Source organism: Cynocephalus volans, chromosome 11 (assembly GCF_027409185.1).
Source record: "Cynocephalus volans isolate mCynVol1 chromosome 11, mCynVol1.pri, whole genome shotgun sequence".
Taxonomy (NCBI): Eukaryota; Metazoa; Chordata; class Mammalia; order Dermoptera; family Cynocephalidae; genus Cynocephalus; species Cynocephalus volans.
The window spans coordinates 101300572-101315359 of record NC_084470.1 but is presented as its reverse complement, the minus strand read 5'-3'; the positions used below and the strand labels follow the sequence as shown (position 1 = coordinate 101315359).

The window sequence follows — 14788 nt, the reverse complement described above, 5'->3', positions numbered from 1 at the left end:
AGCACCTCCCATCTACAAAACAATGGTGTAAACAGAAGGACGACAGGAAAAAGCCTGGTCTCCCATTTACAATCCAAAGGGAAAATCTGGGCAAGTCTTTTAAAGGGCACAGCAATTCAGAACCGTATTGTTCTAAACCAGATGAACTGCAAGTTTCTAAAAGATTATTCCCCATTTTGTTTAAGTATAATTTAAACATGGAGGCAGCCCCCTCAGCCATTGAGCAGAAGCTGTCGTACTATAACCTAAATTTGCAGATGTGCCCCCCTCCCCCAAAAAACTGTTGACTTATAGTGCATCCTTAGATAAGATTCTAACACTGAGATGCAGAGTCAGTTAACAGAAGCAGTTTGAAAGGACAACTCAGAGTCTCTCACAAGATCAACTCTGTACTCTTATCAAATTTCTACAAAACAAACAGATCCTGTTGTTTCTCACCTGGAGAAAATCAGAATATTCTGGGTTTAAGTGTTTAGGGAAGTCCAAAGGATCCTTCTACATACTGAGAATCTGAATTTGAAAACTAGCTAGATCAGTAGCAATGTTATGGGCACACAGGTGTTGAATCCACTGCTAAGAATGTATTTTCTTTCTTTCTTAAAAAAACCTCCCTCTTACTGGCTCACCCAATTCAACCACATATAACTTTTGTAAATGCAATCAGACCCAAGAAATGAGGGTTTTTTGTATTTTGTTACTCTGAGGAAAAGGAATACAAAGGCATGAGTAACCCTCCTTGTTCAGCTCTACTCCACGCTGGTAATTCCTGGAGACAAAAGTCACCAATTTCAGACAGAAGCTAGGTGAAACCTTCATTTCCACAGACCCTCACCCTTACTCACCCACCTCGAGAAGCTCAATTTACTGGGGTAGTGATGAAATGGTCACTGACCAGGTCTACGGGGCTCTGCACTTCCTCTCACTCCTGAGAACCAGACCCATGCCTGGCACTGGGCACACACTCATACATGCAGAGGGTGCACACATCTGCCCACAGCCCCTGTGTGCTGGCCCACATGTGCCCTCACTCACCATGGTGGGGCGCATCCACCATGCTGCTCCTGTGTTTACTGTCACTTCCAAAAACTGTCAAGAATTATTTTGTCCAACTTCCTTGATGTTCCCAGTTTACCTTGTTTAAGATTTATAAAGCAATTACAGTACTCTCAATTAAGACACTCTTTTAAAATGCACTTTTAATTCCAGTTTGTGAGCAGCTCACTTAATTATTTGTATTTGTTTTTCTTCTTGAGTGGATAATTTGTTTTCTCTTAGAGTAGCATAGCAATGTTTTTCTTAGAGAAGAAGAAAAATTGGGCCACATTCTTCCCCAAAACATAGCATCTTAAGCTCCTACCATCAAACACGACTTCCTAGACAGTAGACTAGGTGACTCTCAGATCTCATGAACTACCAGATTTTATTCTCACTTCAAATTTAACCTTCTGGGGGGAATTTTCACTCATGCTCACACTCCTCAGATATCATCTTTCTTTTACCTTTTGATATACGCTAACTAAATTATCATCTATACCATACAACTGAAAAGACAGGTTTAAAGGCTGGCCCAAAATGACAAAGAGGAAAGTCTTGGTCTGGATCCTAATCTTTGTCTGATCACTTGTGGGACCCTAGGAGAACAACAGAAATAGTCAAAATAATCCTCACCTTACTGTGTTGTTATGAAGATTAAAGGTACATGCAAAAATGTCTTGCAAACTGTAACACTCTAAGCACACATTAGCTAAAGATATCATTAGCGCTTGTCCAAATTACATGGAAAAGAGCCATTCTGAGGAATGCTACCATAGTAGGAGCAATGAACGGCTCAGAGAACTCTCAGTTGGGTTGGTGGTGACAGCCACTCACAGAGGGCCCCAGGGCCCAGCCCCTCAGAGCAGACAAGAATCAGGGACTGTCCCATCCTAACCACCTTCCCGTTTTCTGCTTTTTGGTCACAACACAAGAGTTCCCTTATATCAGGATGGGGAGCTCCAAAGTTTCAAAATGTTTGATAACTGCAACTCAAAGAGAAATGTTTGAGTCACATATAGTGAGAAGGAAGAAAATGTATCTAGGGACTGGCATTTCCAGGCTGCGGTATGCCAAAGAGAAGAGGTAACCCGGATCACCAAGTCTCACTCACTAACAAGGTGGCTCTGGACACATTACTTAATCTTTCCATGTCATCTTCTACAAAATAAGGATAAATAATAGTATCTACCTGGGACAGTTGTTGTGAGGAATTAAATGAGTTGACATATCTAAAGCGTGGAGAACAGCATTGGTACGTACGTGATAAGCACTCTTCAATGAGCATTATTATCAATTTGGAAACTTTTATCAATGACTCGGATGCTGGCCAACTGGAAATTTTGTCCCATCTTTTCTCAGTGTTCATGGTTAGCAATAGTTGAACAGCTTATTCTTGTGAGAATGGACCAATAAACCGATAAAATGTTGTATCTGATACATGAGAATATACACCTTACGAATCTGTCCTAAATGCTGCAGTTGGTTTTGGTGAAATGTGGCTGTGTTTACGCACAAGTCACAAAGCCTGTTCTTTTGCCTTTTCCTTTCCCTCAGTTCATAAGCAAAGATCCCAATGACCTATTTACACATATCATTGCTACATGTGGTTATTTTAAGTATCAAAAACCAAATGAGATTTCAAAATAAGGATAAAGAGAAATAGTACACAAAATCACTTTTCTTATCAGTATCAATAACACTAAATTTTAAATCGAATTAAAAAGCTATGTGAAAAAAATAATTTTATGCAGACTTCTGTGTTTAAGCTTTTGAGAAGAAACCAACCCTTACTTGTATGTTTCCTCAAGAGCAAAGACTCACCCCTTATCTGTATATGCCAGGGCACGCAGAAGACACTCAAAAAAGATAGATGGGTTCTTGGAAAATAGAAAGCCAGCTTTACCTGAGTTCAGAGTATTTATCTTATACCAGAGCTTCCTATCTAAAGGCAATCTCCTTGGCCTTCGGGAAGCTTGGAGAATATGCCTCTGACACCAGGAACAGAATAATTTGGTGCTTCTTTTCATGTGTCTAATCAATATTTACTGGAGAGAGATCCTCACCTACACTCCTCACTACTCTCGGGAATTAAAGGACCACCGATTTTCTCTCTGACTTGCCTCTTCAGGCCTCTTGTTAGAGGAAATCCTTCTTCTGCCTCCAAAAGCTTTCGCATTTCACCCTGCAGATAAATCAAGAGTTTCCATGCTGCTTATACTGAGGTAGTCTTTTGTTGAAGAAACATACTTTAGCGTTTGAGGAGTTGGGACTTATGTTTACAGACTGAGTTAAGTGCAGTTTGAAATCGTGGATTTTAGACGTAGCACTGCATGAAAAGCTCTCACTCTACCACGTAAGGAAATCAGAAAATCAGCGAGTCAGTCAGAAAGTGTTTGTTCCTACCTGCCGCTCACAGCACAACGCTGCAGCCACAGGACCCAGACAAGACCTCAAGGAGCTTACTCAGCTGCTCTAGGACGGTAACTCAGGCTGCAGAGAGCGCAGCGGGCTAGGGGTTTGCCACAAGTCACACTTGGAAGCCGAGAAAGGAAGCTTAGCACAGCTCAGGAGATATTATGTTCCAGCTCTAAACCCTTCAGGGTGTCCCAACTGCCTGCTGTGTGACATTCAGGGTCCTTACGGGGGCTTCCAGGACTCTTATGATAAGGTTCCAACCTACTTGTCTTTCCACCCTACTGGTTCCCTGCAAGTATACTATGTTCTAAATTAACCAGACTATTTTCTGCTCCCCGAACGCTTTAATCATGTAAACACCTCCACACCTTTGCACAGGAGTCTCTCCATCTGAGATGCTCCAACCCCCCACCCCCATCCCATCATAAATGCCACTCTTTCTCTAGAGCATTTCCTGATTTCTCCTCTCACCTCCCAGACCACTCCAACTGGATGTAGCTTCACCTGCCATGAAACTTTCGCACTTTTGTAATTCATGCATAGTAATTATTTTCTAAGTGGTGTGGCAGTAATTTGAGAATCTTCTTTCTTGCTCTCAGCCAATACTGGCTGAGCATCTACCGTGTGTCAGATGTTGTGCTGGGTGCCTGGGACATGGAAATGAATAAAGTCAAGGCTCTTGCCCTCTGTGGGCTGAGGGCCTAGTGCCTGAGGCAATACCACCATAGAGGGCTACACATAGTCAGGGGGGCCCAGATGAGGGCAGAACTTACCGACCAGGGCAATATGAAAGAGATTATGGCATTTAAGTTGGGTCTTGAAGAGATTTGTTAACTGGACAAAAAGTGGAGAGTAACAGAGGGTTCTTCTAGGTAAAAAGAACATTATATGCTGCAATGCTTGGCTCAGGGTGGGGGAGAGACACTCAATGTTTATTGAATGAACAGAGCAAAGGCCCCTAAGATTATGGCCCGGTCTCAGCCCCTCCTCCATACTACCACCTGCACTTATCGAGTGCTTACATGACTTTCATCCCTCACACCAACCCTGTAAGTTGGGCATCATCATTCTCATTTTACAGATGAAGAAACTGAGGCTCCCAAGGCCCAAGACCCCAAAGCTATCAAGTGACAAAGCCCAGCCTGAGTTCCTGGTAATATAGGGATGTGCTAACGAATTCACCTTCAAGGAGCAATTGTAGAGCAAGCTCTTGGCTCTCTTCCTCCAAGCCTGGGTGGACCACTCTGGGCATGCCTCAAAACCTAGCAGGCCTCTGACAAAGTATACTGGGGTAAAGGAAGAGAGAAGCAGCTGGAGCCATGCTCCACGCAGATTCTGGGAATAGCAGGGTCCTATCCTCCCTATAAGCCCGCTGTCAATCTTCTCAGAGTATTTGGTATTTGGTCTTAGTGGCCCCATGTGAGGGCCCATCTTCCTAATTTACAAAAGACAACCTGGAGGGAGCCACCCAAAAGTCACCTCAGGCCAAGGCAGGCTCATAAAAGCTTTCCTAGGACTCAGAGAATTGAACTGCATCTCTGGCTTTCTAGAGAACTAGACAAAGCATTTTGTTTTCGATGGAGTTCTTTTCCCCCTTTTCTTTGATCATTTTCTCGACTTCTCCCTCTCTAGTTCACGCTTTTCCTGTAACACTTGTATTGGGCACACGCTTTTTCTCCTCCTTGCAGAGACTATTATATCTTGCTATTGTGTTCCTTTTCTGTTGAAAGCAATCAGAAATGAAAATCCACATTTCAGAACAGTGTCTATTAAATACGCACCCTTTTTTGCAGTTGAAAAAAAGAAAGCACTTTCTGAGGGCTGATTTTCAGCTCTGTGTATCACCTAAAGATTAGATATTGGCTGAGACTCTGCACCATCACAGGCCATTTGCATTTGATAATTGAGAGTGACAGCAGAAAGTCTGGAGTCAGAGGCAACTTATTTTAAGGAATGCCTTAGTCTAAAGTGTTGCCAATCAAAGTGTGGTCCTTGGACCAGTGGCAACTGCTTCAACTAGAAGCTTATTAGAAATGCAAAAGCTCAGGGTCCACCCCAGACCAACTGAATCAGAATTTGTCTTTTAACAAGATACATGTGCACATTAATGTTTTAGGAGCACAGGTTTAGAGCTAAGGTGAATTTGCTTTTGTTGCCACTCTGGAGCCTCCATGTGGGTTTCTTTCCTAAGAAAGAAAATCTCTGTTTAGTGAACTCCATAGGACACCTCACATCATTCTTCCCTGCTCAAACTGCTTATTCATAGGGGAATTCTGAAATAATAAATATTCTTCCAGAAATCATACTCTCAGCGTGAAGGAGTTCAAGGTGAAAGGAAGCTGGTGGCTGGCCTTTCTGCAGTGTGTGAGTACCTAAAAAGAAAGAGCACAGAAACTGAGAGGGGACAGGCAACCCTACCTCCCAGCCCCTCCTCCAAGGCTCTGGATCTTTTTGCTTGGCATGTTCCCTTCTAGGAAGGGAGGAGAAACAGATATGCTAGATGAACCATGAGACCCAGGGGGCCATGCTGTGCACTGAGCTCTGAGATCCTTGAGAAGGACGTTCTGTAAACACAAATGGGCAGAACCAAGAAAGCAACAGTGACAACACATGTAGATGAACCTGATAACTAATCTCATCTACCAGGAGAAATGGACCAGGAGGATGGAAAACCCATGGACCTGGTTTGAGGAAGTGGAAGCCAGAATTGGGAGGTAAGAGGGGAGGGCACGAGATGACCCAGGCTCATCCATTCCCAGTAGCCCGCGAAGCAGAGCCAGTGTCCAGAGTGGAACAGAGGCTCTGACCAGATCCCCCGCAGGCCACACAGGTGCTGTCCTGGCCTCACCTTTGACCTTGTCCTCTATGAGGAGGAAGCCTGTCTCTGAGACATTTCTATAAAAAATAAGAGCACCAAAAATGTTACCCCATGTTAAAGCACAAAAACAAAAATAAAAAGAACAGGTCCGCACTGAAAGCAAGCGTTTTCTCACTACTTCTGGCAGCCGTGCACATCACAATAAACACCTTCAGACTCTGGGTGTCTTTCAGATGTCTAAGTGGGGCGCTGGACTTATTGATTGCTCTGTGTTAAAGCCCAATTCATCACCCGACCCCATCCCCACCACTTTTGCTAATTTTTCACACATTTTTTTCCATCTTCACCTTCAAATTCTCTGAAACACAATATTTTAAAACACTAAAATGGTTTATTTATACCAATGAATACTTGTTTTTCAACCAATTATAATTTATTTATATATGAACAGTATTTCAGCTCTGGAAACAGAATTCTATCCTTTTAACATGTCCACATCAGCAAATTCTCAAGGAAAATTTGGAATGGACAGGAAGGATGGACATCAATGAGCAGTGGAGGCAAGCAGGCTCCTAAGCTCTGAAATTCAGACTCCATCTGTCTTCCTCTACCACAACCAAAAGACAGCACCTCCCCCAGAACCGAGTACTGTGTAGATGAGCCACCTCATCTCAGCTAACTTCCACTCTTAGAAGAGCCTTTAACTTCATTCTCCTGTAAATCAGACCTGGATAAGCAAAGCAATCTTCCAGGACCACACCTGAGGGAAAAACTCTGCATCCCCTCCCGCCCCTAACATGCACAGACATGTTTGAACACACAACCTCTCAAGGAAAGGGAAAGTAAACTTTCACATACACTTGCCCCTCAGCCAGCCTGCCGTGTTTCAGAGCCTTCACATTCTCAAAGGTGGTTCTTGTAACTCTTGCTAAATCAAGAGGCTGAAACTTGATCTCTGTCTGCTGAGGGCACGGACAAGGGTCACAGGTCCACAAATACACCGCTTTTTTATTCCCCCCTCTTTCGGCCAAAGTGAAACTAAGGGGCCAGGCTTTACCGTCCTTCCTTCAGAGAAGCCAGGCTGGGCCGCGGGGGGAAGCTCCAGACAGAATGTGGGTGTGTGAAAGCATCTGTGGGGACTCCACAGAGGAATTTTCTGGGAACTCCAAGGCTTTTAAAGAAGGGGGGTGTCTTACTCTGGGTGGGACACAGGGCCCTTCGGGTTCTCAGGTACCCCTGAAGTCTGGGTGTATGGGGGGCAGTGCAGGGCTGTCGGCGAGCCAGGCTCCCCCTCCCTGCCGGGCCATCCCGGACCCTCCCGTCGCAGCGGGGTCACTCACCGCCCGTGAGCTGCGCAGGGCCGAAGCACAGCGCCAGCTGAAACCACAGGATCACCGCCAGGAGTCTCTGGGGGGACTGAGGCTGCGGCGGCGGCTGCTGCTGCTGCTGCTGCTCTAGAAATCCATCTCCATTGCTCGGGTTCATTCCATGATACATCTTTCATCCACAGAGGGCATCCAGCTTGCAAGGGTCTGCAACCAGAGGCGGAACGCGACAATACCCCAGGATGCCCGGGCTCGGGGGGCCACGCTCCCTTCCTCCGCCCCCGGGGTCCATCCCCCGCGCGCCCCCCGCCTCCCCCGCGCGGGGCACCCTGAGCACCAGCGGCCGTGGGATGCCGCGCGCGCCCGCAGGATGGAGAAGGAGGGCGGGCAGGGGTCAGCGCGCACGGGCCCTGCGCCGCTCACCGGGATTCGGCGGTCGTGACCGTGACAGGAAAGTCTACAGCCTTCCAGCGTCTCGGGCTGAGAACACACTTTTCCCTGGGCCTACCCATTGCACTCTCAGGAGCCTCCCAATGTGGCACCGGCTCCCCCAGAGACTTCTTCGCTTCTCCCCGGGATCGGGATGGGTCCTGCAGCCCAGTCCCCAGTGAGATTTCTCTGCGCGGTCTGCCGCCCCCCCGCCCCGGGAGCAGAACCAAGTCCCCCGCCCGGCCCGCGCACGCCCGCCCGCCCGGGATGCAGAGCCGCTTCCGGGGCTCCCGGTCTTACCTGCGGGTCTCATGCATGCAGCGCCCTGCCCTCCTCCGCCTCTTGCCCCCGCCGCTCTCACCCGCATCTGGGCGCGACCTCTGCCTCCGCCGCTGCGCGAGCAAGCCCGCGACACGGCAGCCCCGGCGCGGCGGCCCCGGCCCGGCTGCAGCGCCCCCGCCCGCGCGCTCCTTGCCCGGCTCCCGAGCGGCGGCTGCGGGGGAGGAAGGCGCCCCCCACCTGAGCTCGCGAGCGCGCGGCGGCGGCGCGGACAGCGGAGGGGGCGGGACCGCCGGGGGCGCGCGGGCCGGGCGCGCGCGGGGGAGGGGGCCGCCGCCGCGACCAATGGGAAGCCCGCGCGCCTGCACCTGTCGCGGCCCGAGCTCTCTCGCAGGCCTGTCGCCCCTTCCCCGGCGCAGGACGGCGGCCGCCGCGGCCTTGGTGCTCCGGCGCGCGGCGCGGGAGAGCGCTCGGCCTTGGACTGCTGCGGCGGCGGGGGCTCGACACCGAGGGGCCCGCCCCGGGACCCTCGCCACCAACAGGCTTCACTCGAGCGGGGCGGGGCGTCAGTTGCTCAAGTGTTTTAATTTCGTGGCATTACCCGCCCCCTCCCCCCACCTCCGCCAAGGCTCTGCGCGGCCCTTGGAGCCCGAAGGACGACCTGAGGCGGCTGAGACGCTCTCCCGCTCCCCCGCACCTTGGTATTTTCCCTTTTGCCAGCCGCAGGCGGTGAGTGACGACTCCCGGCCTGGCCTGCCGTGGAGGTGCGCGGGCCCCTCCGAGCCTCGGCCTGGGAGGCGCTCCCCCGGGGCGGGGTCGGTGCCAACGCAGAAGGTCCGGTGCTTGGGGGAGGGGAGGCCGTCCGCCAGCGTGGGTCGGAGGGCGCGCGTTCCAGCCCGGGTGATTAAGGGGTGTGAGCTAATGAGGGTGCCCACAGGCGGCACTTCAGAACCAATGGCACTCCATTATTCTGTAGCAAATTTGTAGGTACGAAAACCATATTCCTGATACAGCCACCAAATCAGCCCTTGCTTCTGTTGACTTTCCCAAAATCTCACATACTGATGGCAGTTGCGAAATCACAGCTTTTATTGTGTCGACTCTTACTAGGAGTAATTTTATCAAAGTCTTCCAGGGTAGATTAGCTTTTAGTAGATAAATCAAGCGCGCGCTCTCTCTCTGTGTATATATATATATATATTCTTTTTAATTTGTAAAATTGGGAAGGCAGCGTTGCACAGATCAGGTTTAAGATTTTTACTAGCACAAGATCATTCCTGCTAAAGCTTGTACTTTGGAGCTCCAGAATCTTAGTTGGGCAGTCTTCCATATTTCCAAGGTCCTATGACTGTCCTCTACAGTTTGAATATTTATTCCATTTTTTTCCTCAGTAAGTTTCTAAATGTTTTCCAGTAGCCGTCAAATCAACAAAGGTCAAACATACTTGTTGACCATGCACGTGGTTTCACAATCATAAGAGATATACTATTGAAATCTATTCTTCAGCGGGAGTACAATCCACTTATACAGAGAATGTCAGGACTGAGAGGAACATCTAAATTTATCTGGGTCAAACATGGGATCTATGCTTGAGTCCCCTCTCTAACATTTAATAAGTGGCCATCCAGACTCGCTGAATACTTCTCGAGGAAGCATGTTATATTTGCCAACAGCACCATTAGAAAAGCCTTCCTTACATAGAACTAAAACCTACCTCCTCCCTGAAACCTGTACCCTCTGGTTCTGGTTCTCCCCCAGCAACACTGAATTCTCTTCCTTAAGATAGTATTTCATCTACCTGGAGCTGGTCTCATGTTCCCTTGAGTCCACCCTTCTCTGGGTTAGACCCAGCCACTTCCTTCAGTGTGACAATTCCCAGACTCCTCACCAGCCTGATGGCCGTTCTCTGGACATGACTCAGTATCTCAATGACCATCAACCCCCAACAATCAAAGTTCGTTTCCAGAAAGGGGCTCTATTTTCACTCTGTGGGTTCTGACCAGTGCAGGACAGTACTGGCACTTTCTGTATTTTAAATAATTTGCTTCTATTAATGCAACTGAAGAAAATAAGCATTTGGGGGGCAGATACAGAATACCATTTTGTTAGTCTTCTGCATTACCCCATGTATTATTTTTGTAGGGCTGCCATAACAAAATACTACCACAGGCTGGGTGGCTTAAACAAGAAATTTATTTTCTTACAGTTCTGGAAGCTAGAAGTCAAAGATCAAGGTGTTGGCAGGGTTGGTTCCTTCTGAGGCCTCTCTCCTGAGCTTGCAGATGACTGTCTTCTTCCTTTGTGATCACGTGGCTTTTCCTCTGTGGTGTCTGTGTCCTAATCCTCTCTTTTTATAAGGACACCAGACATATGTCTGGACCACCCTAATGACCCCATTTTAACTTAACAGCTTCTTTGAAGGCCCTGTCTCCAAATATAATCACATTCTGAGGTACAGGAGGTTTGCCTTGGAAGAGGAGGGGAAGGATGCTCAGTAAGGGTTAACTGCTAAACTAGTTTGCTGTTTTGCTAATCAGCTCTCTGTAGTTTCCCCTCCTCATAAGGGTTGGGATAATAGCTCCCCTTGTCTCTCCCTGGAAGCGTCTTCATCCACATTATATTCTTAGCAATGGGTTGGTTGTTTTCTTCTGATAATTAGGGTAGGTTAAACTGGCACAACAGATAAGCCAAAACATGCAATGGCTCCAGGATAACAGGAACTTCTTTCTCTCTCACAGGACAGTGAAAGGTGATGGTGGTGTGATACAGATAGGGGAGTTGGGGATGAGGGGAGTTTGGGAACAGCAGTCATTCAGGGACTTTGTTGTCTGCAACACATGGTTTCCAAGAGTCCGTGGTCTTTGCCATTTCAGCCCTGCTACAAGATTTTTAAATGGTGACACTTCTATAAATGAAAAACAGAATTCTTTGTTACTTATAGCTCCCAATGAGAAAGGGCTGCCTGGGAACATTGTTACAGCAAGCTGTAACTGTAGGCAGCAGCTTAGGTATGGCAAATGGGACAGGGTGGCTAGGTTTTATGGGATCTCCTTGCATTGGTTAATTTGAATAATTTTGGAGGGCTCGGGAGCATGGAAATTATCCCTAGCTGTCTGGTACCTGGCCCTGGGGTGACTAGGGCAGGTATGTAGTGGCCCCGTGTGAAAGCCTGAAAAGGGAAATGATTGGGGTGTGGACTTAATCAGCTGCTCAACAAGAGGAACTGACCAGCTTCTAGCCAGGACCTAAAAACTGGGTCAAGACAGCACAATAATTTTTTTTTTTAAGATCAGCCCATAGGAGGAGGATAGGGTTTGTATGGCCAGTCCCCAAAATGGCACACATCCATGCTGCCCACATCCCATTGGCCAGAATGAGGTCACATGGCCAATTAGTCACATAGTCTCACATAGGCGCAAAGGGAGCCAGGAAATGTAGCCCCAGGGACAACTCCTGTAGGAACAAGGGAGCTCAGATTTCAACTGGCGACTAGCAGGCTCAACCGGAAGGTTTAATCTGCGTTACATACTTCTTTGCTTTTTTGGTTTTTTCCTGCTTTCTTCAAATCTGTTTTACCTGCTTACATGGTTAGCTTTTTCAGGGCAAGGATCATAATGTTCTCTTGCTTTTGATTCTTCCCCCAGCAATTAATTCTGCATCCAATAGCGTTCTTCATGGATGAGCTTCTCACTAAAACAAGCCTCAAACGATTTCAATATGCAAAGATATCTACCACATCGGAGCCTGGCATCAATACCTGTTACTTAGAATATAATTTAAATTCGTTAACTTTAGATAACTGAAGGGGAATTTAAGCTTTGCCTCTATATAGCAATATTTGGTTCTCAGACTAAACAAGAGTTGCTAATGAGATGGTTTAACGTCATCACCAGCTATAGCCAAATTTTCCATTTCAGTTGACTACCAGGTAAAGGTAAACCAATGCTTTCAGAAGCACTTTCAGTAGTTAATTATATAAAAAATGTTATTTTCCTGACCGTTTTCTTTTGTCTTATCTTTTATCACCTTGCCTTTTTTTCTTGGTTTTGTAAAGACTCTTACGTGTAAATGCACTGTCAGCTTGGCATAAACATTTTCTTCAGGAAGGCTGGTGCTTAGTGACATCAGGGGAAGGGTGAAAAGGAAACCTCAGCTATGGAGTCATCTACTGAACATCCATCCAGCATTTACTGGGTGTCTAATATGGGCCACACACAATGCAAATCTATAAAAATGCACATAGACATCATCTCAGCCTTCAAGAAGCTCACAGTCATAAACCCAGGCCTATATCTTTTTATATGTACAATTTTTTAATTCAGTCATTTATTCGACAAATATGTATTGAGTCTTAATGTGTGCCAGGCTGCACTGGGTACTCAAAAGACAGAACTGAGCAAAACAAAGGCCGTCTCCTCCCAAAGCTTGCACAAGTGGAGAGAGGTAAGCAATAACTTATCCTCACTCCCCATCCTTCCAACCTGGAAGTGAATTCTTTTACCTGTGAAGTTCCTTGATATTTTAGTATCTTTATGTTGGCAATTGCTACTGTCTATCAGGTATATATAAGCTAACCAAGAGCAGGAACTAGGCCTTAATCTTTATATCTACCGCTATGCCTAGGACAGGTGTTTTAGTCTTTTTCTGTTGCTTATAACAAAATACTTGAAACTGGGTGATTTATAAAGAAAACAAAATTTATTGCTTACAGTTTCTGAGGCTGGGAAGCCCAAAGTTTATCTGGTGGTGGCGACAGTGACCCAGGGGTCTCACCTTGCAAGACAGTGGAAGCAGAGAGAGCAGGGAGAGAGAAAAGACAGACTCTTCTTCTTTTAAAGCCCTCAGAACTATGCCCCTGGCCACCATTTTTAATCCATTCACTATGGCATGATCCTACAATCCAATCACCTCTTCAAGGCTCCACCTTTCAATTACCATAATAGGATTTCCCCCTCTTAACAGTCACAGTGAGGGCCAAGTTTCTAATACATAAAACTTGGGGGACACAATTCAAGCTTCAGTGAGTTTTGGGAGAACATAATTCAATCCACTACAACAGTGTTAATGAATGGTTATTGGCTCAACAAATGATTAAATGTGTCTTTTTGCAGAAGCACAGTCAGTGTAGCTAAAGCAGGTGAAGACCCATATGAAGCTGAGCGCTTTTTTCATTTCTGTTATCCGAAGTCAACAAAATAGCCGAAGTTCAATGGGGTTTGCATCCACATCCCTACCCTGCCTTCTCGCCCCGATTTGGGGGCTGGGACAGAAGGGTACAATAGTGGACTGTACTGGATTGTATTGTAAGTAAATTTTGCAATGGGCTTTATATCATGACTTTTCATTCTCAAGGGAGAATTTTAATTCTATGTGGGTCATAACAGTATGAGAAAGGTATAGAAAACTTTAAGGATTATTTGGGAAATTATGGACAACCCCTTGTGCCTAGAGAGTATGTTTGTTTATGGAAGGGTTGTGGGTGGCTGTTAAAAATAGAGGTGGAACGTCTTGTTGGGACCACACAAGAAATCTGAACTTTATTCAAAAGACAGCTGGGGAGCCATCAAAGGATTTTGAGTGAGGAAGTATGATGATCAGTTGTACCAGACACTGGTCTTTTAGGAAGAACAAAGGTTGGCGTGGAAGAGGAGGTGAGAAAGAGTAGGGCAGAAGACAATGAGGACACTCTTCTGGGGAGGATGGTGGGACAGAACCAGACCAGGGGAGTGGGCTTTGGCAAGGAATAGGGACGATTTCCACTCTGTCAGAAAGGAAGAAGAAAATGGGTGAAGTCCAAAAGGAAGGGAAAGCTGAGGACATTCACTTTGATGACCTTATTCTTGTTTAAAATGTAGGGGCTGAGAACAGTAACAAAGAATGAATGGGCAAAGGTGTGGTCAGGGGCTTCAGTTGGGTAGGAAAGACTGGATGTCACACTGCAGTAGGTGCATACACACAAATAGAAGCATTGACTCCTGTCAGTGAGGGCCAGCGGGTGGAGACACTGAATTTTTATGTAATCATAAAATCATTTTAGTGCCATCATTTATTTTATTCATTCAAAGAGATACATTAGTGAGTGGTAGTGACAAACATAGGCACAGTCCATTTTCTCCCATGGAACTTACCGCAGGAGGACATTGTTAATCAAATTTTCACTGAATCCCCAAGTGTATGCCTGCACTGAACACATACCACCAAGGAGAGGGGCTGGTACACTAAAAGAGCTATGGGAGTATACAGCAGGGTCTTCCGTTTGGTCAGGGAAGTCAGGGATGTCTTCCCCTGAATCAAGACTTAGAGAAGGAGCACCATTCCATGCAGGGAGCCAGGGGGGTGGTGTGCAGTTAATGACTTTCCCTAGAAGTGTGGCCATGCAGAGACCCAGGCAGGGGGTCAAAGGCACCTTTGTAAGACTCCTGTGGACAGAAGTTTGCTGAGTGCACAGACAGAGCTACCCACGGTTGCTGAGGCTCTACTCCAGCCC

The 14788-nt window shown here is 46.8% G+C and overlaps 1 protein-coding gene across 1 annotated transcript in view; it reads right to left on the bottom strand.

The window, feature by feature from the left end:
- The window catches only part of SUSD4 (sushi domain containing 4), a 132431-nt gene extending 124076 nt beyond the window's left edge, over positions 1-8355 (bottom strand). The window contains exons 1-2 of the mRNA XM_063114694.1: positions 8323-8355; positions 7609-7800 (exon numbers count right to left, since the gene is read on the bottom strand). Coding sequence (XP_062970764.1) covers positions 7609-7765 — 157 coding nt within the window. The 5' untranslated portion in view covers positions 7766-7800; positions 8323-8355. The remainder of the gene's footprint in view (positions 1-7608; positions 7801-8322) is intronic.
- Positions 8356-14788: the final 6433 nt, after the last annotated feature.